Below are 22,606 nucleotides of genomic sequence, written 5' to 3'. Positions count from 1 at the left end.
GATGTTTTTGGTTATGAGCCAAGCTAGCGGCACGACACTGTCAGTCTGTTGGTCCACAATGAAATATTTCGGGATGGACTGGGACAACATACAGATGCATTCTTAAAAGACAACCTTGACAAAAAAAGCTGCCTGAAAACAAATTCAGTTAATTCATTTTGTTACTTTGACACATGAATGCTGGTTTAAATTGCACAGCGGTAAAATTGATTGAAACTGAAGCACAAAACAAACTTAATGATACAAAATGTGATGCCGAACAATTTCTCTCCGCTTTGAATTTAATTCAAAATGTAATACGTGTGGACCGAGAAGGTTTTACATGACGCCATGAATCAAGAGCCACCTGACAGATATTGCTGTGTAATTATGTGAAGTTAAAACCAGGAGAATGTGTTGGAACGCAAAAGCTTCAACGGACCAGCTGCTCCGCGTCTTTCAGTTCTTTTTGATCCGATTACATGTCAACTATCTGAATAATCACATCCAAATTTTTAACATGCCGAGTAAATAACATAAAGTCACACCTAAACGCTACATCGTCACCCTCCTGCGAAAACATCGATGCCAGACGCAGATCTGAAATATTGAGAAACATTGAACTATTTTCCCAAAACGTAACGGTAACAGTGTTCTGTGAGAATTCAGATGAGTGATGGGGATACCGGAGGCTTCTTCTTGGGCGCTTCCATTACTGGGACTGAAGTGGTGACGTTGTTTTGGACCAGGAAGACAACACTTTCGGACAGGCTGAGGAGGGAGCAGGGTGGGGGATATTTACTGGGTCATCTGGGTTTCCATAGCTTGTGCGGCCCACTCCGGAGCAGCCGAACGGATCTTTTCTAAGAGGTTGTTGACTTGGAAACACAGAGACTGGATCTGTTTGTCCCAGGTAGGAAGGGCTTCACGGGCTGCCAGAGACAAAAGATCAAAATTGTAAAACAAGAAATGTACATGTTCAAACTCTGTGTGTTACTTTAATGACTGCTCTATCATTTATTCCATTAATAGGGAAGGTGCTTTACGCAGGTTTCTTGTCATTTCTGTTTGAAAAGACTGCCCCCTACTGGCTGCAGATAGTGCATTTATTGACTCAAATAATAAAAACCCTCACAATTCCTTCAATACATTAATAAATTTACCCAACAACATGATCTGGAGCTGTGCCCAAATCAGAATTATGTCAGTTGAATTGGATTTGGCTGTTCAATTAAATATTTGACAATTCATTCATTTTTTGGGAGTTTCAGAGTTGAAAGTTACAGGTTCAAGGTTCATTTTATTGCCCTTCTGTACATGTTGAAACATGAAAAGAATAAAACTTGTTACTCAGGTCAAGCACCTTACGATAAAAGTGACAGTGTTACTAAAAAACTTAATGAATAAATAAATATGTAAAACTAGAAATGACTTAATAACTGAGATTTTTATCTAAAGAGCTTTAAAAAGGCCTATAAATATGAGAGAGAGAGAGAGCAACATAGTTAAAAAATGAGCAGCAGGATAGCAGCAGCAGCACAGCAGAGGAAAATGAAAAAGGACGTTCAGCGACATTCACGTAATAGAGTAAACAAGCTAACCACACTAATGACAGATCAGAAATGTGCAATGAGCTGTAAATTCACCACTTCTTTGCAAGAGGCACAAGATGACGTTATCTCCCAGCAAAGCCTGTTTTCATCTGGACAGCAGCAGACACGGAGGCAGCTGTATCGTAAAACAGCGTGAAAGTAAAGGAACGCTCATTCTGCAGCGAAAACTGGGGACCGAAACGTCCCAAAAAATACATCGACTGACAAATTCCCCCAAATTGCTCTACTGGAAGGAATCTTAATTGACCTAGAAATCTCAGACTGAAGATGAGAATCTCTGACTTTCTGTTCCAACGTTTTTAGGCAACTATAAAACATAACGACTATAATCTCTTGTCTGTGCTTATAAACAGTCAACTAAGATCGTTTGCGTTCAAGATACAACCTGTGAAAAGGCAGAATAAACATAAATGTCATTCCTAAACACTCTTCAATACACAATCTATTGTTTGCATACAGCAGATGAACAAATAATTCAGGTTTTAGATCACAGCATTCTTTGTATTTGATTCTCCAACGGACTGGATAACAACTGTCGCTTTAAATTAAAAAACATTGGCTGTCAACTCACTCTCAAAGTGTACAATGCCGTCTATCTGGTCGATGAAGCCGTTCATGCGTCCTTCAGTGATCATCTGGGAAGCTATTTTCTCAGCCTGAAGACAAACAAAGGTAACAAAACATTTCAATATACATGATCAAAAATAAACAGCAAAATATAAAATTTTAATCTAACAAATTTCCCCACAGAGCTCAAAGAAAAAGTATCTTAATTGCTGTTATAAATACATCATTGATGCTGAAGGAGGACTCGTAACATTAAATGCCTCGAGACTTCTTTTTTAACAGTGGCTTTTGAAATGCATACAATGCTGTGAATTGTGGAGCTCACAGTCATACAAATACGTTATTTTATAGAGATTCTTTGCAGATAAGGCTACAAAATGGAAAACATACAAAATGTTTCTCTAACTGGTGTCTCACCTTTGCTGGGGGGATTTCCAACAAAGCTCCTAGTTCTTCAAATGTGATGTTGTTGTAGAGTTTGCTAGCAGACAGGAGGTTGTGTTCAATCACAGCTCTGTCAAGGATGCTGGAGCCTGGGAGAGATAAACACAAAGCTAACACACAGTTTACGCCTATTATACAAACCTCACAGACCGAGGGGCTGATTGAAGCATATATTGATACTGATTGATGCCCATCACAAATAAATGTCCATAGATCCACAAGAGGATGCTTCAGAACCTGAGATTAATCAGCAGGGATGTGATTGGCAAAGGACAAACAAGCAGGAAAATATACTTATAATATAAACAAATTTGGACTCATCTGGACGTTTACACACCTTGCTGTCTGGACCCAGCATGAGAAAATGTTTGAAAATAATTGCTGTCTTTTTTGTGACAGCTAATCAGCAGGCCAGGCCTATGAACATCATTCCTAGCTACACCTACAGCTGCAATAAAGCCAGGACACAAAACACTGCAGGGCTCACACACGAGCCAGCAATTATATCAGCTGTTATCAGTTCAAGGAGTAATGGTGGGAAAATTATACCCCACAGCCAAACCAGCAACTACTGCCGTATATCTCCACTCACCATCCGCTGTGGTGGCTTTCTGGTGAGGCATCAGCATGGCAGCAAACTCCTGCAGCTGGTTTCCTCTGATGATGCGGTCCAGGTACATCTTCTCCAGAATACCATAGGCAGCCAGCTGCTGGCAGCGCTCATCCTTAAAGAGAGTGGCCAACATTCGGGAGCGCTGCTGACCTAAAAAAGAAAGACAATATTTCTAGTGTGAGACACAAAGTTTGTCATTTAGATTGTATTTGAAAATGTTAACTAAAACAAAGTTATTTTGTTCGTACCTGCAGAGGCCAGTATGGTGCAGTTCAGGGCGTGTTTCAGCGCCTCCAGACGTTCACTCTCGTGGACAATTGACTTATAGGACAGCTCGTTGTATCTTTGTGCAGCTTCGATGAATTTCCTCCTGAAGTCTAAGACTCTGGCATAACACACCTATGAAGGAACACAGCAGGAAACATTCATAAGGCAACTGCAAACATTGTTAACTGCAAAGTCCCTATAATGATTCATTTTTGTTTTCATTTCCCTCAGAATGACACGCTGAGACAACAGACAGGAACTTAATTGACCCATTTTCAATTATAGTTCTATAATTTATTTATTATATTTAAAAGGTGCAATAATTCTGAAACATTGCCTCAACTGCAATCATTGGTGCAATAATTCAACTACAAAAATTCAATTATTCAAATATGCAATATTCTTTCAACTCTTGAATGTAACTTTTATTTAACATAGGCTACAAATATTGTATGTATTCTTGTTAGTCTTCCTACTTATATATATATTGTGTTGTAGATTGTTGCATAACACACATTTTATTTCTAAAATGACATACAGGTTTTATACATTGTATCACTGCATAAAGCATACAGTGTGATATTTTTACACACTTTACACACTCAGCACATGATACATATTTATACATTTAAACATTTACATACTAGTGCTAATAGTTTATTATAACTGTATTTTTATTTTTGCATACTTTGTGCTGATACTTATTTCTATAACTTCTATGCTTTGCATCAGAGCAACTTTAATGAATCACAATTTCCCCCTGAGGATCAGTGAAGTATTTCTGATTCTGCACTCTGTTTGCATTAATTTGCAAAATAATCAGTGATGCAGATACAACCTGTGCTGGGGAAATCGCTGAGGGAGTGTGTACCTTATAGTGTATCTGCAGCTGTTCATTAGAGGACTCGTTCTGAAGCAGCGAGGCTCTGTTGATGTAGGCCTCCGCCTGCACCGGATCATCATCCTCCAAGTAGAGACGGGCAATTTTCAGGTACGTATCCAACTTATAGTCCACATTGTATTGCCTAAAGGACAAAATAAAAAGGCATTAAATGATCTGAAAGTATCACAAACATTATGAAAGGTCAGGAAATGAGTCTGCCAGTAGCTTACTTACTTCTGTCCTGTTTCCAGGGGAATACCAACTAAAACCTGGGCAGCATTTCTCCAGTCTCCCTCCTTTTCATAAATGGTTGCTAAGTGCTGTCTGATTGAGGCTACCTGAGGACGTGAAAAACATTTCTAAAATATACATTTCAAGAAAAATACTGATTGAATGATCGACAGCAAATACACATTTTAGCTATGAGAGAGTGAGAGGGCTTTTACCTGTTCCTCAAAGGAGATGACCCTCGGCTGAATCTTTTCTAAGGTGAAATGATACACTGCTTTAGCTGTGGCATCCGGCAGGTTGGGCAGATGTGTGCAGAAATCGGTGAGCAGCTGTCTCGAGATGACAAGACTAACATTTTCATTGACCACTGTAAGAGAAAGATAGTGAGGTAAGATATACCAAATACATCTAAACGTACTAAGCATGTGGAAAACTGATGAGGATATAAAAAAATACAGGCACAGCATACTTGCTTCAACAAAGGCCTTCAAGGATTCCAGCTGCTCTGCATCTGTGAACTGAATGGCCTTCTCCAAAATTTGTCGATATCTAGAAAAGAGTGTACAGATTACCGAAGGTGGAATGTGAATAAGCACATCTACTAAAGTACTGAATGAGTGTACTGAAAGTGCTTGTACTTTACTTTAGGGATGCACGATAATCGTCGAGAGCGATAATGGGATTTATGATGTCATACCGATAATTCCAATAATAAAGTTTTTGGCCAATAAATAGAACCGATAATAATAAGCAGAAATTGCTTTGGTTTCGCCCGTGTTGCCATGGTTTCGCTCCGTCGGTACTACACACACTGCATTATGCTGCGTGTCAAACAGCTGCTGCTACATCAGTTCACTGTAGAGTAGGGGAAACTATTACGGATGTTATGCAATAAAATAACATTTCCACGTCCAAAAACAAACTAACAAGACGATCTAAGGTCCCAGGATGACGGGAGGAGAGGACTACTAAGGTGCCGACTTTATCGCTATTTAGCAGCTTTTCGGACCCTCTCAGCGGCGTTGTTTAAAAAAACAGCAGGGGCTGGCTCAGTTTGCGGCAGCGGCACCTAACTGTGGCACCTCGTGTGGCACCCCCAGATGCCGCAGCTAGGTGCCGCTAGCAGTCGCAGCAGATGCCACTGGTTGCCGAGATGTGCCGGGAGGTGCCAGTGCGTGTACCGCGGTTTGGCGGTTTTTAATATAGCCTACTCACAAAATTCAGATAATACGCGGTGCACGCACTGGCACCTCCCGGCACCTCCGCCAAACCTGCGGCACACGCACTGGCACCTCGCGGCACCTCCTGGCAAGCAGTGGCACAAGCACTGGCACCTCCCGGCAACTCCGCCAAACCTGCGGCACACGCACTGGCACCTCCTGGCACGTCTCGGCAACCAGTGGCATCTGCTGCGACTGGCAAGCAGTGGCACAAGTACTGGCACCTCCCGGCACCTCCGCCAAACCGCGGCACACGCACTGGCACCTCCCGGCACCTCCGCCAAACCGCGGCACACGCACTGGCACCTCCCGGCACCTCCGCCAAACCTGCGGCACACGCACTGGCACCTCGCGGCACCTCCTGGCAAGCACTGGCACCTCCCGGCACCTCCGCCAAACCGCGACACACGCACTGGCACCTCGCGGCACCTCCTGGCAAGCAGTGGCACAAGCACTGGCACCTCGCAGCACCTCCGCCAAACCGCGGCACACGCACTGGCACCTCCCGTCACCTCCGCCAAACCGCGGCACACGCACTGGCGCCTCCCGGCACCTCCGCCAAACCGCGGCACAAGCACTGGCACAAGCACTGGCACCTCCCGGCACCTCCGCCAAACCGCGGCACACGCACTGGCGCCTGGCGCCACTTCCCGCGGCATCTGGGGGTGCCACACGAGGTGCCACTGTTAGGTGCCGCTGCCGCAAATTGAGCTTGCTGTCTCTCGCAACAGGAGAAACATTTAGCGACTTCATCAGTGAACAAGGAGGAAATATACTGTCCCTTATCGTGCATCTCTGCTTTACTTGAGTATCTCCCTGTTATAAAGCCTTATACTTCAACTCCATTACATCTCAGAATCAAATATTGTTGCTCTTTCTGCACTGCATTTGTCTGAGTTTTTTCTCAAGATGTGCTGATGCTGAATGTTTGGGACAAACTTAAGTATCCCTTTATGTGTTGAGAAAATTCTCCTCCTTTGTAAGCTAAATATACTCTTGAAAAGCCCTCTAAGATAAGGTTGCACATGAATTGTCACAAAGCTGAAAACAGGGCTGTTTTTCTGACACCACGAAAAGTGGATTTTTTTTAGAGATACCTGGTTCTCACAGGACAGGCACATTACAAAAATATTATGATATAGAACATGATGCATTGCTGTAGATGCAGCAATCCCCTTATGCACCACAGGAAGTCATAAAACTTTACAACTACTCCCTCAGTGTCTGACAAATCACAGGTCAACAGACAATACACACATCTACTAAAAATCCATAACTTATTTATTATACTTGAAACAGGCAATCAGGTTTTTAGGGTGCAATAGCTCTTTCAATCACTGTCTTCACTGCAGTAGTTGGTGCAATATTTCAGCATTCCTCTGTGTAATTATTCAAATGTGCAATATTCTTTCAACGTCTGAATGTAGGCTATATTTAACATGTGACACATATATGTAAGTAAGAATAACAATAACGATATATACAATATGTGTTGTGTTTATTGCAGCATTGCACGTATATTTATATTTTTATATTCGGAACTTACCGAAATTACTACACTTACTAACTTGGTAAAAATGGGTGATAAGGAGTGATGTAAATGAAGTCGTCCATGCCTGTTAATGGAAATTAAAATACAGACCAGATTCAGTTAAATTTCCCTCCCTTAAGCCAAGTTAAATACAGAACTCCCTCCCCAGTGTTTAAAAACTATTTGAAGCGCCTCTCCTGTTTTGCACCACCTCCTCCTGTCATAAAGTACTAACAGTCCCTTTCTGTGTTGCTAGTAAACAGTAGCTAATAGATGCTAAAATATAACAGTAACGTCAATGTAAGTCTCGCCGCTTTTTGTCTTATCAGCGTGTGTTACAGTTTGAATTATATTTTGTTAATAAAGTACTTTGCCTGACAATTACAAACCATTAACGTTTACCTAGCTGAATGTTTGGTGAATTAACAGCTAATGTAGCTAGGTATCTAACGCTAGCTTAGCTAGCACTGATTGCTAGCTTACAGCCACTATGGCGCCAACTTTCTGAAATTAGAAAAGCTTTAGGACGACTTTTAAGAAGTTATATGTCTTTTATATATGCGATACACACTTGGCAGCGAGGTCTTTGTGAGATCCAGTTGAATTCATCAGCTGTGCGAGCTCCTGTCTCACGTCGGTCGCCATTGTCGCTTGTTGAAGTGTCAACAACAACCGGCTTCCTCCGCCAAGAGCGGAGCGCGAGCCTTCCGGTCTGAGCCCCGCAGAGCGCGAGCTCCACCGGTCCTCCAAGACAGCGAAGAAGAGAAGAGAAATAAAACTCCTGCATTACATGTCATTATGTGTTTGACTCTATTTCTAAGGTTAAAACAAACAAAAAAGCTATAAAGACCTCTAAAATAATTGGCAAATTTATCTAATTAAAACAAATAAGCTGTATTTATTTCTCCCTCGTACTTTGTAATATTATCTGATTTTTTTTCTGTTGTCTTTTTTTCTGATTTAAGACTAAAATGCTAATTTTGATTTTTTTTTTAAAAAACACCAATGATTTTACCCTTAAATATAATCTGTTATTATGATGATAAAAGTAACAATTATTGTATTTATTTATTTATTTTTACAAAGTGTTTCGTTGCAGCAGCAACTGAATTAAACATTCGTTTAAAAGGCAAAATAATGCAAATATCTATACAAAGGAAGGCACTTAACATGGAATAAAATAGACTAGAATAAAAAACAATAATAATAAAATATGTACAGCATGTACAGAGAATAAACAAACAAAACAGTTAAAAAGAACAATAAAAAGGGGGGTGAAAATGGATATGTAAACATATAATGTGGAGAATTGAGGGCAGATGTGCAACAGAGACAATAAATAAAGAATTATATTAGACTTAGACTTAGACACGTTTATTTATCCCACTTGTGGGAAACTAACTTGTCACAGCAGCCGTGTGTACAGAAAAAATATATAAAATATCAATATATACAAAATATAAAATATACAAAAGTGCAAAAATAGGCATGTATCAAAGAAGAAGAAAAATGTACAGGTTTTAAATACAAAAATCAAAGATATACCAGAAAAAAAATCAAAGATATACAGATTAAACAAGATGCAGTTAAGAATGTGGGAGAATGAGGGAGCACTGTTGTTGTATTGTAATAAATAGTAATATTTATTTATAATAGTAATAAGGATTTGGTGGCCCCATGTACTTTATAAAGCTTTTGCAGAAAAAAAGTTTGATATTAAAAAAACACATTAACTTTCATGAAAGCTGCCATAACTGTCTAAAAAAATTTTTTTTAAATGCTTTTATAACAACAACAAATAAAAAACAACAAATTGTTGGAAAAATTGTGCTGTGCCTTTAAGAATGACGTAGCGGTGACGTAGCGCGCGGAGGGCGTGGTCGACTTGTGAAATGTCAGGGAGGAATGGCGCTCGGCGCGGTATTTTGAACAATCGTCTTTTCCTTTCCTCGCTTTATCTGGAAACGTTGCCCGGCGTAAAAACCTCCGGTAAGCGTCTGTGTGTGTCGACCCGCTTTACGGTTCTCTGCACTCCATCCAGCAGAGAGCCGCACTCTGTAAACGGTGTGTTTTGATGTTGAAATATAATGTTGTGCTAGCTAGCTTGGGTTAGCAACCTCAGCAAGTTTGCTAGTACAGTTGTCCTGCCCGCTGGGCTCCTGATGAGGCTGATGATGAGGATGATAACGAAGGTTAGACACCGGTGGAGACCCACAGATACCTGGATATTCCCCAAAAATGATCCATTATAGTCTTATATGTGCTGAGAGAAAGTTTAGTACATGCTAACAGACACTTTTGTTACATAAACGTGCAAACATGTCAAGTTAATGCGCCCTCAAATGGAAAGTAAACGCTAACTTAGCTGAACGTTTAGTAGTGAAAGTTGTTTTAATTTAAGTTAAACCAATATATGCAGTTTAACTGTTCATATGTGCTGTCAAAAAACATAAGAGCTCATATTAGAGCTCACATTTGCTGTTAGCTGTTTCTCAAGCACATATTGTGACTGACGTTTCCTGGCATCTTTTTAAAATTATTTAAGTAAAATTAAGGTTAAAATGTGACATTTATAACAGGTTAGGCCAAGCTAACTTGACTCTTAGCACCAAAACAAACCCCACATATGCCTATAGGTAAATATTTAGGTGTATTAAGTGCATTGTCGGAGCTAAAAATGTCCTAATCCAGCTGGATGTCTCAAGTGACAGCAGGAATTATTGAAAGCTAGCATTGTTTACGTTGTCAGACTCTGCAAAAAAAAAGAGTTGCTAGTGGCACACAGATACCAGCAACTATTATATTTATTGTTATTTATCATGTGTATGTTAGCTGCTCTGTTTTGCTGCGGTTAATTGTCTTAAATTAATGTCAATAATGTTAAATGCATTCCCTTGATGTCAGTAGCTCAGTGTTAGCCGGAGAGCTAACAGAGTTGATGACGAGGTAAAAATGGCGGATCTTTCGAAATCCAACCCCGGCCTGAAATAGTAACGCAGCTTGTCGCTTTTTTGCACACTCTTTGCCCCAGCTGAGATCACTTCTACGGCTGTTTTTTTTACACAAACGAGTGCAGATCAGGAGTGCTTTTCTTGGTCGCTTTCTTCCGAGGGGACGTGGGGACAGTCGGAGCAGTTAGCTGTGTGTGTGGTGTGTGGTGGGAAGGTTCATATGTGCGTTTCGGTGGATTAATGTTGGGAGCAGAGTGCTGCAGGACAAAGATCCGCCTGAGATGATCGCTGCGGCCTAGCTCACCCAGCATCAGCTGTCAGGCCGTGTCAGAAACCACAGGAACTCGTGCACACCCCCACATTGATTAAACCTCACGTGATTACCGAAAACTAATGCACAGGTATCTGCATAAAGTTATCAAACCGGGCTCTTTTTTGGCTATGAATATGGCTAACTCGCTAGCATTAACTGCCTTGCTTGTTTGTTTATTTTCTTGCAGAGCATTTTGCATGCAGACTGCACTAATGTTCACTTATGCATTTTTGATGATAATGCCCAGCAGTTTACCAGAGATGAATACTATATATTTTTTGAATAGTAAATCATAAGTATCAAAGCTAGCCAAAGTAGGTCTAAACAAAATGTGTGTTGGAAACACTTTTGTGTATTTAAATGTACAAAATACATTCTGCCAGATGCAGTATGCATGCATACTCACTATATATTTATTTTAGTAGTAGTAGTGGTGATGGTGGTAGTAGTAGTAGTAGTAGTAGTAGTAGTCCAATGTTTATATGTAATAATATGTTTGAACCAGTTTATTACAGAAAAATCTTGGCAAACCTATGATGCTAGAAAGGAAAAAAACTAATGTAATTGTATTATGATTAAAAAACATTAATAAACACTGTTAAGGACATCTATTAAGCAACACTATTTTTTATTTGTGTTTTTCTACATATTTTTGTTTTCATATCAAATGTGACTTCACAAAACACAAAACAATCCAGATAAAAAATTGGTATGTTGATACTCTTTAATTGATATTAGTGACCCTATGTGGCCTACTTGATTTTTTTGTGAGCTTTCTTTATTTTTCTTGTAGAATTAGTTTGCTATTAAAAAAAAAATACATTTACTTTAAGCTGTAAGGAAGAAGATCCACTTGAGATGATAGCTGCAGCCTCACTAACCCAGCATCAGCTGTCAGGCCGTGTCAAAAATTACAGGAACTCGTGCACCTTCTTATTGAATTAACCTTATGTAACTAATGTTAGGTACCTCCAAAAATTTAACAAACAGGAATTAGTCGAAATCATTGAAAGTCTTAAAAAATATCATGGCAAATTAATTAACTTTAGCGGTCAAGTTAATGTAGCTTTAATATGCTTGGATGTGTGAAAATGTTTAGTTTACAGTCATGTTAGTTTCATAATTTTCTCCCCTTTCCTGAATGTCAGCTAGCTGGAATTATGATTGAATCGTTTATATCGGGTATGTTTGAAAAAAGCCAAGCAAGGCAAACAAAAAAAACCTTTATTTTTAGTCCTTGAAAAGTCATGAAAAAGTTTGTAAAATTTTGTCCATGAAAATGTGTGTGAGTTACCGTGTATTTCTTTTTAAACGTTTTAAATTAATTGCATCTATCTAATTAAAAATAATGAACTTTTTTTAACCCTCTATTTTTTATGCTGCAGCTATTTATATGTGATAAGTTAAAAACTGTGCATGCCTTTGACATGTCTTACAGCCACAATAGAAACTGATTGGATTGTTCTTTTTGCATTAACAGAGAGCTGAGAGTTTGCAAGCATGGACGTGGTGTCTCCAGAGCTCAACAGCCTCCTCCCCGATGAGATCATGGACACTGAGGCCATTGAGGACGTCCCTCAGTCCCAACCTGACGGCACGGCGGTCCAGTCAGAGCCAAGCGATGACACGCCGGTCCCGATGGAAACGGATACACCCGTGGCTTCAGAAAATTTGAGCTTCTGTGCAGACGCCACTTCAACAGAACACACTCTCACCACTTCCGCCGCCTCGGACTCCACGCTCAGCATCAGCTCCGGAAGTCAGCTTCCCATCTCAATATCCAGCACGTCGTCGCCCCTTCTCACCCTCAAACCCGCCCTGGCTACTTCCATAGCCACCACCAAAACTACAGACAGTTTAACTGGGACTAGTAGCATCTCTTCAAGTGGGTTACAGAAGCTCACAGCTCCGTTCACCATCTCCGCTGCGAACCACCAGATCATTCTCAACAAGGTGGCCTCGTCTCAAGCCACAGAGGCAGCAAAGGCTGCAGGTACTCAGCCCCAGGTCATCAAGCAGGAGGGACAAAAACTTTTGGTGACGGCGATAGGAAAGTCGGGGCAGCCCATAGTGCTGCAGTTACCACACACAGGCAGCAAGCCTGGCGTTTCACAGACTTCTGGAGACACAAAATCGCAAGCGCCACAGTTTAAAGTGGTGACTATTGGAGGGAGGTCGGAGCTGAAGCCGGTGGCGGGGAGCGCTGGAAACCAGCTGACGACATTACAGGCCCAGCAGCTGAAGACTGTACAGGTAACATTCATTGTTTTGTGTTATAGTGCAAGCACATTGATGTTGATATTATTTGATAAATTTTCATTTCAGGTGTTCAATAATTTGCCTCTTGTTTGTGCTAAATTAATCATGTTTACTAGAGCAACACGATAGGAGGAAAATGTGTATTATTGCGATAAATAAACAGATATTAAAGGTACTTAGTTATACCTTTCTGCTTTTATTGAGTAAGCTGACATTGCATTGTCCTTTTTAAAAAGAAAAAAAGATACCTTGTGCAGCCCAGTTATTACTACAGCACATTTTAGCTTTTATTAATAAGCCTGCATGCACTGTTAAACTATCTATGAGCCTGTTTATTAGTCTAATGTTTGTACTAAGAGACCATTCAGTCAGTTTGGTAAACAATCAACTACCTTTTTGTTTACATTTCTAATTTGTGGTATTATGGCATAAACTGCAGAGTCAAAGAGTTTCTCTGAAGATGATGAGCTTGCTTGAATGAAACACAAATGATATATTGTTTGATACACACACACACACACACACACACACACACACAACACAAAGCTGTACAATGGTAAACAAGTGCTGGATAGTCGAGTTCTTCATCATTAAAATGTGTAAAAGCAGTTTAAGGGTGTCTGTTTTCAGGGTATAGATTTCATATTTTTGGTGCTGGACTGGTCATTTGGAGTACTATTGGAATACACACACACACCGTTCAGTCATTGATTGCAGCGGGAGCGCAGCATACTCTGGGCACAGACAGAGCAGCACAATGTCAGGAGCAGTGAAAGTGAAACTTAACCGTACATTGCCCTAAAGGTCTAAAAATGCTGCAGCAGCTGCTCCTCTCATCCATTGATCTGATCACCTTTATCAGATAGACAGATCAATTAGAATTTCATATTCAACTAGGTGTCGTATTATTAATATTATTATATTTTATTGTATTCATTTATTTTATTATTATTACTAATTAAGTTTTTTATATTATGTTTTTTTAGGGTCTGACTGCTATGAATTTTTGGGGGGGCCAATATGATAGGGAGTAAAAATTTTGACAATTGAAATGTCGTCAGATTAAATGTTTAAATTTCCAAAAAAATAAAAACCAATAACTTTTGATGATCCCTCAAATATGAATCAAACACTATGAATTGAAGACAGAACATTTAATTGTTTTACCATACTTTTACTTTCTAAAATGAGATACAGGAACTTTTTATTGTAAACATCAATGTTGTAATAATGTTGCTGTTGTGTTGTGGGGCAAGAGGCTTGTCAACCATTTTTCACAAGCCCCCTTTTGTATTTTACTCTTCAAAAAAAAAAAAAAGATGTGCAAAACTGCAGTACAGCTCTAGGAAATAACCAAAGAATTGCAGATAAATCTCTGTGTATCTCCACAGATTGCTAAGAAAACACCAGTGTCCTCGGCTGCTCCAATCAAGTTCATCATCACAAAAACTGTTAACAGCAAAGGTCTCAGTCCTCAGACATCAGTGTCTCCTGTTATTGCAGGTAAGTTTATTCGCATCATCGTTGTACCTCGCTGATGTTTCCTGTTCGGACTCAAAGACTGCATACCTGCTGAAATCTTTCATTCTGTTTCAGCTGTAATTGAGCCACATTTCAAATCTTGTGCTGTGTGTTCACAGGACGGGTCCTGACCCAGAATTCCCCGGTGATGCCCCCACGGACCATCACTCTCACCGAGTCCCACAGCACCAGTATACAAAGTTTGCCCGGCAAAAAGATCGCTATTTCACCCCTTAAGACTCCCAGCAAGGTAATTTTTTTTTTTTTACCAAACAAAGGATTCCTTTTTATTTTTTCCCAATACATTTTTTAAATCCTCCGCTCTTATTTTAATTTAAATGAGATATCAACAAGCTGCAGGTGAAAAGAAATGCTTCAGTTTTCAAGTGGTCGAGATGGTTTTAGTTTGACAGCAGGAGAAGCACAGGTGTCATGAATGACGTTAACGATGTTCCTCGTTAGCGTGCCTGTTAGTCAGCTGACACACCTACATGGACTTCAGCCACCATTCATGTTATTATACTCACCTTTGTCTGCCAGGTCAGAATATCCTCTGTGAGAAACGTCACTTACATTTACATTTAGGGCGTTAGTCCTCTTTAAAAGATCAGAACCAAAAAGTGAACCCACAGAAAAAGGTACTCATTTCTGTTTGTGTACATATATCTGCATCTGTCTGTCTGCCTGTCTCTCTGTTTGTGTCTGTCTATATAATTTTTACAGTATTTTTTTATTTTTACTGTTAATAATGTTTGTTTGTTGTCTTCCACCCCTTAAAATCAAAATCATCCTGGCTTTGGTGACCCTAATAAGGTTTGGGACCCCAGTGTTTGGGAGCCGGTGGACTAAAGTGTGCAAGGGCAGAGGATATCTGACTAATTACATTGAGTGAGAGAGGTGGAAAATCATGTTTTTGACAGTTTTTTTGACTCGTCATGAAGCCTCTCACTTTCATACAAACTAAAGATTGGAGGAAAACGTTTTAGACTGCTGCCGTGTGATGTGTTTTTCAATTGTTTCTACAGTATCTACCACAGATCAGACTCCTCCTCGTCCTCCTTGCTCGCTGTACCAGCCAACATGGTCCCATCTGTTTGTTTTTTAAGCATCACAGTGCAATAGCAAGTGATTAGAGGGCTAACATAAAGCAATCAGACCCCCTCCCGAAGTGGTCTGAGTTCAGTTTGCGTCAGAGAGGCCTGAGTTCGTTTGGAGTGTTCACATGTGTGCAAAAACGCTGAGTCATCGGTCTGAATTCACTTAGAGGGCAGAAAAAGACCAAGCGTGACCCTTAAACGCTCATTTTATTTGGGTTCTGCACTGCAGCACGCGCAGCGTTAAACCTTAAAGAGATATATCAGCCTCCAGCTTCAATACGTGTGAGCCAAACATGAAAATATTAATATATCAGGTCAGCAGTCGGACTGATCGTGCTCTGTTTGTCTCTGACAGGTGACGGTGGTGTCCGTGGCGTCCCCGACCTCCAGCTCCTCACAGAAGTCCGTGACGCTTCCCGTCAACGTAGCGCTCGGCCAGCAGATCCTCACAGTCCAGCAGTCCACGTCTGCTTCTCCAGTCAAGGTGGCCACCAGCCAAACCACAGCACAGGTACGATCAGCGCACACAGCTGGTTTATTGTTTGGAAGTCTGGATGTCAAACAGAAGATCTGCACACTTTACCAACAGCTCCCAGTAAACGTTTTGATTTAGATCTTTGTCGGACGTTTTGAAGGCTTAAATCTTCCAGAATTTTTTTTGTATTTAGCACTGACACTGTGGAGTCAGGTCTGCTTAAGTGAAGCTAGTCTTTATTTATCTGTAAACACTGAGCTTTATTGTATCGCTGATTTTCACTCAGTTTTTTGTGAACATTTTCAGAGCATCAAACCTGTGCAGTCTGTGGCTGTGGGCGGCGTCGGCAGCTCCCAATTCAAGACCATCATCCCGCTGGCCACTCAGCCGAATGTGCAGCAGATTCAGGTTCCAGGTAGCAGGTTCCACTACGTCCGCCTCGTAACAGCAACCACGGCGAGCAGCTCGGTACAGCCCAGCGGGCCCAGCACCAGCTCCATACAGCCAGGTGACCTTTTTCTGTTCTTTTTGTTAACATTTAGTCAAACAAATACATTTTATCACAGGTATCATTGGAGCCCCTCCAAACTGTACCACAGAAAATTACATATAAACAAATTCAATGTGACACTGATAGAAGGTAAAATCCTCCATTCTTCATGTGCAGTTGTTTGTATTTTATTTTTTACTTTTTATTTGCACCTTGTAACTTTGTGTTACTATTTTGCCCCTTGTTTTCTTATTTACTTGGTGCCTTGTTTTTTATTATTCAGTATTTTTTTTATATATTTGTAATTATTTCTTTATTATTTTTTTCTATTATGTTGTTCTTTTTATCCTGTTCCTCATAGCTGCTGTAACACTGCAAAATTTTATCTTGTCTTACAAAACAGGTGACATATACAAAATTAGACAACAAAAGAGATGACAAAAAAAAAATACATAAATAAAATATAATAATAATTACAATAATTTCAGAAATAATTCTAGGAATTTTAAAGAAATCGTTTAAAAAGCGAGGATCAATATTACAAAAGCTCAGTATCAGTGAAGTCCATTTTTCAGACATGTGACCTTTTGATAGTTTTATTACAAACCCAAACTGCACTTGTGGAAGCTCTTTTGTGGAAACGTATGCTTCTTCCCACAGCTAAACCGATGGTGGTCAGCACGGGAGCCGTCAGGATGTCTGTCCCCATCGTCCCAGCACAGACCATCAAACAGGTAACTGTGGTTTTCGATTTATTCAAAGCGAGCGCTTTTGTCTCTTGAGCTGCATTAACGGATAGTTTTCCTGTAGATGGCACCGAAGCCTATGACATCAGCAGCGGTCGTAACCACCACGCAGACCCAGCAACGCCTGATCATGCCCGCCACTCCGCTACCCCAAATCCAGCCCAACTTCACCAACCCCCCCCGGCACCGTCCTGGCCCCGGCTCCAGGAGGCGGGAACGTGGGTTACGCAGTCGTGCCAGCACAATACGTCACGCAGGTTAGTGTGGGTTTGGGTGTGTTCGAGATCTTTGTAATTCACTTTTTGAGCGTCTTCTGATGTTTTCTGCTTCTTCTGTAGCTCCAGCAGACGCCGTTTGTGACGCTCGCCAGCAGCTCCGGGTTCCCCGCGTCCACTGGAGTCCAGACTCAGGCCAAACTGCCGCTCAACGGGTAAGGAGGGACGTGAAGGCGACTCATGGGATGTGGCACAGCAAAGATTATTTCATTAAGATTTTGATAATTATATTATTTTCAAATAAAGACTGCAGAATTGTGAGCTACTATAATTGAATGTTATTTGAATAAATTATAATAGAAGTAACATTATTCATTTTTTCACAGCTTGTCGACGGCAGAAACGACGTCAAGGCCGAGGAAACCGTGCAACTGCACCAAGTCACAGTGTCCTCAAACTGTGAGTATGACTGTTTTTTTTCCTTTATTATTTATCCATATTTTTTCTTTTATTTATATATTTAATCCCGTATTATGTATACATGTTTTTTTAAACATTTATTTATATAGTTTATTAGTCTTGTTTTTTTATACATTTTTTAATTTAGTTTGTTAGTTTTGTATTTATTTACATTTTTTTGTATTTATTTATTCAGTTCTGTATTTATGTATATATTTTTTCCTGTCTTTATCAAGACATATATTTATTTTTTTATACTTAAGTCACTCTTCATCCTCTATAATCTAATCTACTAACAGAGAAATGTCCTAAAAGTTATCAGTCCATCTGTTTCTGTTTTTGGAGCACTGTATATTTTTATTCGGGCAGTTTTATAAAGTAGCGTTTTGTTTTTTTCTGTGTTTCTTCCTCTAGATACTGTGACTGCTTTGCAAACGGAGAGTTCTGCAATAATTGTAACTGCAATAACTGCTTCAATAACCTGGAACATGAAACGGAGCGTCTCAAAGCTATAAAGGTGAGTGAGGTCGGACCTTTATGAGCTGTGTTATTGGACTCGGTTACCTTCCTGTCGCACAGATGACTCAAGGTGAAAATGTGTTTCCACAGACGTGTTTGGACCGAAACCCAGAGGCCTTCAAACCTAAAATTGGTAAAGGCAAAGAGGGAGAGTCGGACCGTCGACACAGCAAAGGCTGCAACTGCAAGCGATCGGGCTGCCTGAAAAACTACTGCGAGTGTTACGAGGTGGGTTTTCCTTCGCTGCAGGATGTTGTTTTTAAGTTTGTCGTTTCGTGACTGTTTCTGACATTCCCTTCGTTTCACCTCAAAGGCGAAGATCATGTGCTCGTCCATTTGTAAGTGCATCGGCTGCAAGAACTTTGAGGAGAGTCCGGAGAGGAAGACACTGATGCACCTGGCGGACGCAGCAGAAGTGAGAGTACAGCAGCAGACTGCAGCCAAGACCAAGCTGTCGTCTCAGATCTCAGACCTGCTCATGCGGACGACGCCGGTCATTTCAAGTGGAGGCGGGAGGTACGGTGACACTTACACCTGCTACTGTTCCAGGAGCACATAAAGAAGAAGAATTTGCATTATTGTTATTTATTGTTTATTATTATTATTATTATTATTATTATTATTATTATTATTATTATTATTATTATTGTTATTATTATTATTATTATACTACTGTTATTATTATTATTATTGTTATTATTATTATTATTATTATTATTATTATTATTATTATTATTATAACCTGCGAGTCATTTGATGTATTCCAAGTTTTGTTAAGTCTCACTGCAACAGAGTTTATTTTGATTTTCTATTTTGATTGAGATAATTTTTTTAAACCACCAGCAGTCCTATTCATAATTATTGAATATTAATTAATTTTCAGAATTTTAACCCTTTGAATACCTTTTTTTTCATGGTGCCACTATGTTTATAGATGGGGGGAAAAAAAATGGAAAAAAAAAAATTATTTTCAATATGTAAAGAAGTTTTCTTTTTTTGATGATCACGGTAAATATTAAAAACAAATGCTGTCAAAATTAGTAATAACCCTTTGAAACCTGATGATTTAATTTCTTTAAAAAAGGGGGGAAAAAAAATTGGAGAAAAGACAATGAGCAACTTAACAAGAAATGGCCCCAAAATCAGCAAGTAATGAGTAAAAGGTTACAAGAATGTTTTTTGTAAAATAAGCAGAAAACAAAAAGTGATCAAAAAATTATAAGTATTTTGTTTTTTTTTTTATTCTGTAACATAATTTTAAAAATGTAGTTATAAAAATGTTATATTTTTTGGGCTTTTTTGTTTTATTACAATTGTTATTTTTCATAATTTTCTTATTTTCCCTCCATTTTCAGGCCTTCTCTCCATGTTTTGTTTTTTTTTTTTTTTAAACACCATTTTGCTCAGGTTTCTAAGGGTTAAAAAGCTCGTAAAAGGCGCCTGAACGAAGCACAAATATAAATTTAAAGGGCTAAATGACTTGTCACCACCTCTGTTTAATGACGGCTGATAACATGAAGGATGTATTTTCTGACTCGGGTCTGTTTTTCTTTCTCCCCTGCAGGCTGCCGTACACGTTCGTAACGAAGGAGGTGCTGGAGGCGACGTGCGAGTGTCTGCTGGAACAGGCGAAAAAGGCCGAACAGACTCACCAGCCTCAGGTGGAAGCGGAGCGGATGATCCTGGAGGAGTTCGGACACTGCCTCATGAGGATAATCAGCTCGGCGGGGAAAGCCAAAGCAGACTGCGCCTCCATCAACTGCTAGGCCGAGCTCTCCGGCTCCCTCCGCCCTCTGAACCTGACCCCAGCTGCCGGGCCGAGAGACACGGATCGCTCTGCACTCTGTCTCGGACCTCCGGGGTTCGTCTCCTGCAGGGAAACAGGTTGTCTCCCTCTGCAGAAGGCAGAACAATGGCCTGAAAGTAGACTCCCCTGCTTTGGGAAAACTGCGGCCGGCTGGGAAAATAAACACGAAACAGACGTTTTCAAACTGAAGGACAAATGGACAGAGCTCACCGCCTCTGACGGACCTTCAGATCACTTGTCCACCTGTCTGCGGTGGACAGAAATGACTCTGAGCTGAGCGTTTCCTCACTTTATTTTCCCTCCCTTTCAAACCTGTTTTACTCTCCAAACATTTGTTCTTCCATTTTATTCTGTTTCCTTTTTATTCTTCCCCTTTTTTTGAGGTTTTGGAAAAAAAAGCAATGGCTGTAATTTTTATGTAATCATTCGTGCTTACAGTAGACAAACAGAACGTGTATCTTTTTATATTTATTTTGACAAGTATTTGTAATCATCGTGAGCGCTAATATCGGTGTGGCTTATAGTGCTGCAAACTGTTAATTATTAACCAACGCTAGGCTAAATTGTTTCAAGGAAATGAGTAGAGGCAAATTTAGGGTTAACCCTAAAGGTGATTTTATTACCTGTAAGATGAATGCAAACACATAATGCATTACGCACACAGCAGCACAGCTCCGAACAGCTGGAACTCGGACAGATGGGCCAACGTCTCTCCAGGTGCTGTTTTCTGTTTATCAGTCACATGCTTACTGTACATTAAAAACACCATGAACTGAAAACCACCGGCGAGACCTGTTAAATGTTTCAGTAACAGCCAATCACAGTTACCTGAAATGAAGAGAAAACAAAAGAACTGATGTACATTTTCACATTTCACAGCAGGAAGAAGCACCGACATAATAATTAATACCGTTTATTTTTGCATGTTCCAGCAGGGTTCCTGCAGATCCCCAAACTCTTAAAGGGCATTGAATTTGTTAATAAAATAAGGCTTTAACTTGTACTGAAATGTCTTTAAAAGGTTTTAAGAATGAGACTTATTTTGACCTGCAGAATAGCTGCAAATATGCTCACACTCATACGTTTGTCAGTGAAGTGAAATCTGGAGCCAAAACGCTCATGTTTGGTTTGTTGGTCTAATTGGAACTGCAGTTTTGATTGAGATTGGGAGTGTAATTTATACATGAAAGTGCACATGGTACAAAAATGTAAGAAATTCAAAATCTGGGATGCTCCCTTAAATTTATAAGATAAGATATACTTTTATTGCCCCAGTAGGGGAATTTGCTTTGTCTTCCTGCTAAAACACAACATAAAAACATAAATATACTTACACATATATCACCGACACACATACATCAGATAAACCTATTTACATAATTATTTAATGTCATAAAAAAAGTAACTGCACACTTGCCAGTGTTGCATTTTAAAGTATTGCACATTAAAATTATAGTATTGCACACAAAAAAGTATATAGTATATAAAGTTATGAGAGATGTGCATTAATGTGCAATAAGCAAAAGTGGTATATCCACAGACTGTATGTAAGGTACATACAAGTTATAGTATATAAAGTTAAGTGTAAAGTTAGTATATAAAGTTATATACAGTCTGTGGGTACTTCCCTGCAGCAGGTGGCGGCAGCGCAAACTTTAAGAAGAAGAGCCGAAGAACAGCCGAAGAAGCTTGGTGAAGGTTGGTACACATGCTGCTGCAGCAGTAACATGCGGTAGGTCTTTAGGATAGTGTTAGAAAAATTTATATTCTACTTACAAGTATTTAAAAGTGCACCTTTTGTGCATTTTGCAGAAATCTAGTCGGTTTGGGTTGATTGCTCGCTCGCTATTTCAATTTTTACATGATTTTTAAACGCGGTTTCGTTCGGTAGCGTAAGCTTGAATTGTTCGCGCACGTGTTGGGGTCCTTGTTAGGTAATCGGGTAAGTAAACTGCAGAATAAATATATTATTACTTTGTTTTTGATTAGATAGTGTTGGAGACAGAACATTTGACTCGCTTCACGTCGTAAATCGACCACCGCAAGAGCACGTGGTGAAGAAAAGACAGCGTGTGATATGCCTCACACCAAACTCCTATTAAAAATGGAGATGTTTAGTGTGAACTGGCTTTTTTTACAACGTTTTTTTAGTGAAAAGAACAAAACAAAAACATATGTGAAATAAAAGGACACGCTCTTAAATTCGGCATACATTTTACAACCCGATTACTTATTTTCATGCCATTATTTGGTGTATATATTTCATCGCCTTAACTTTTTATGGTTAATACCGGATGTATCTTGTTTTTACAGATCAACTGAAGAAAGTGGCTGCAGTGCATTGAGCTGTGTGGACCATTTGTACAAGTATGTGTTGTATTTCTATTATTATGTATTGAAGTGAAT

General features: G+C 39.8%; 1 protein-coding gene and 1 pseudogene across 1 annotated transcript; one reads left to right on the top strand and one right to left on the bottom strand.

Moving 5' to 3' along the window:
• Window positions 1–263: 263 nt before the first annotated feature.
• cops4 (COP9 constitutive photomorphogenic homolog subunit 4 (Arabidopsis)) lies at window positions 264–8,027 on the bottom strand. The gene is made up of 10 exons (XM_042509141.1): window positions 7,920–8,027; window positions 5,067–5,146; window positions 4,813–4,964; window positions 4,601–4,704; window positions 4,355–4,508; window positions 3,465–3,615; window positions 3,196–3,366; window positions 2,577–2,692; window positions 2,164–2,248; window positions 264–911 (listed from the first exon to the last, which is right to left on the bottom strand). Exons 1-10 carry the CDS (start codon window positions 7,991–7,993, stop codon window positions 778–780), a joined length of 1,221 nt encoding a protein of 406 aa, XP_042365075.1. The 5' UTR covers window positions 7,994–8,027; the 3' UTR covers window positions 264–777.
• A 2,117-nt stretch (window positions 8,028–10,144) lies between these two features.
• LOC121960086 lies at window positions 10,145–21,220 on the top strand (annotated as a pseudogene).
• Window positions 21,221–22,606: the final 1,386 nt, after the last annotated feature.

The sequence above is a fragment of the Plectropomus leopardus genome, chromosome 20 (genome assembly GCF_008729295.1).
Source record: "Plectropomus leopardus isolate mb chromosome 20, YSFRI_Pleo_2.0, whole genome shotgun sequence".
In the NCBI taxonomy this organism is placed as follows: domain Eukaryota; kingdom Metazoa; phylum Chordata; class Actinopteri; order Perciformes; family Serranidae; genus Plectropomus; species Plectropomus leopardus.
Note: the sequence above shows the minus strand (reverse complement) of the source record. Positions and strands in the feature narration are given on the sequence as shown.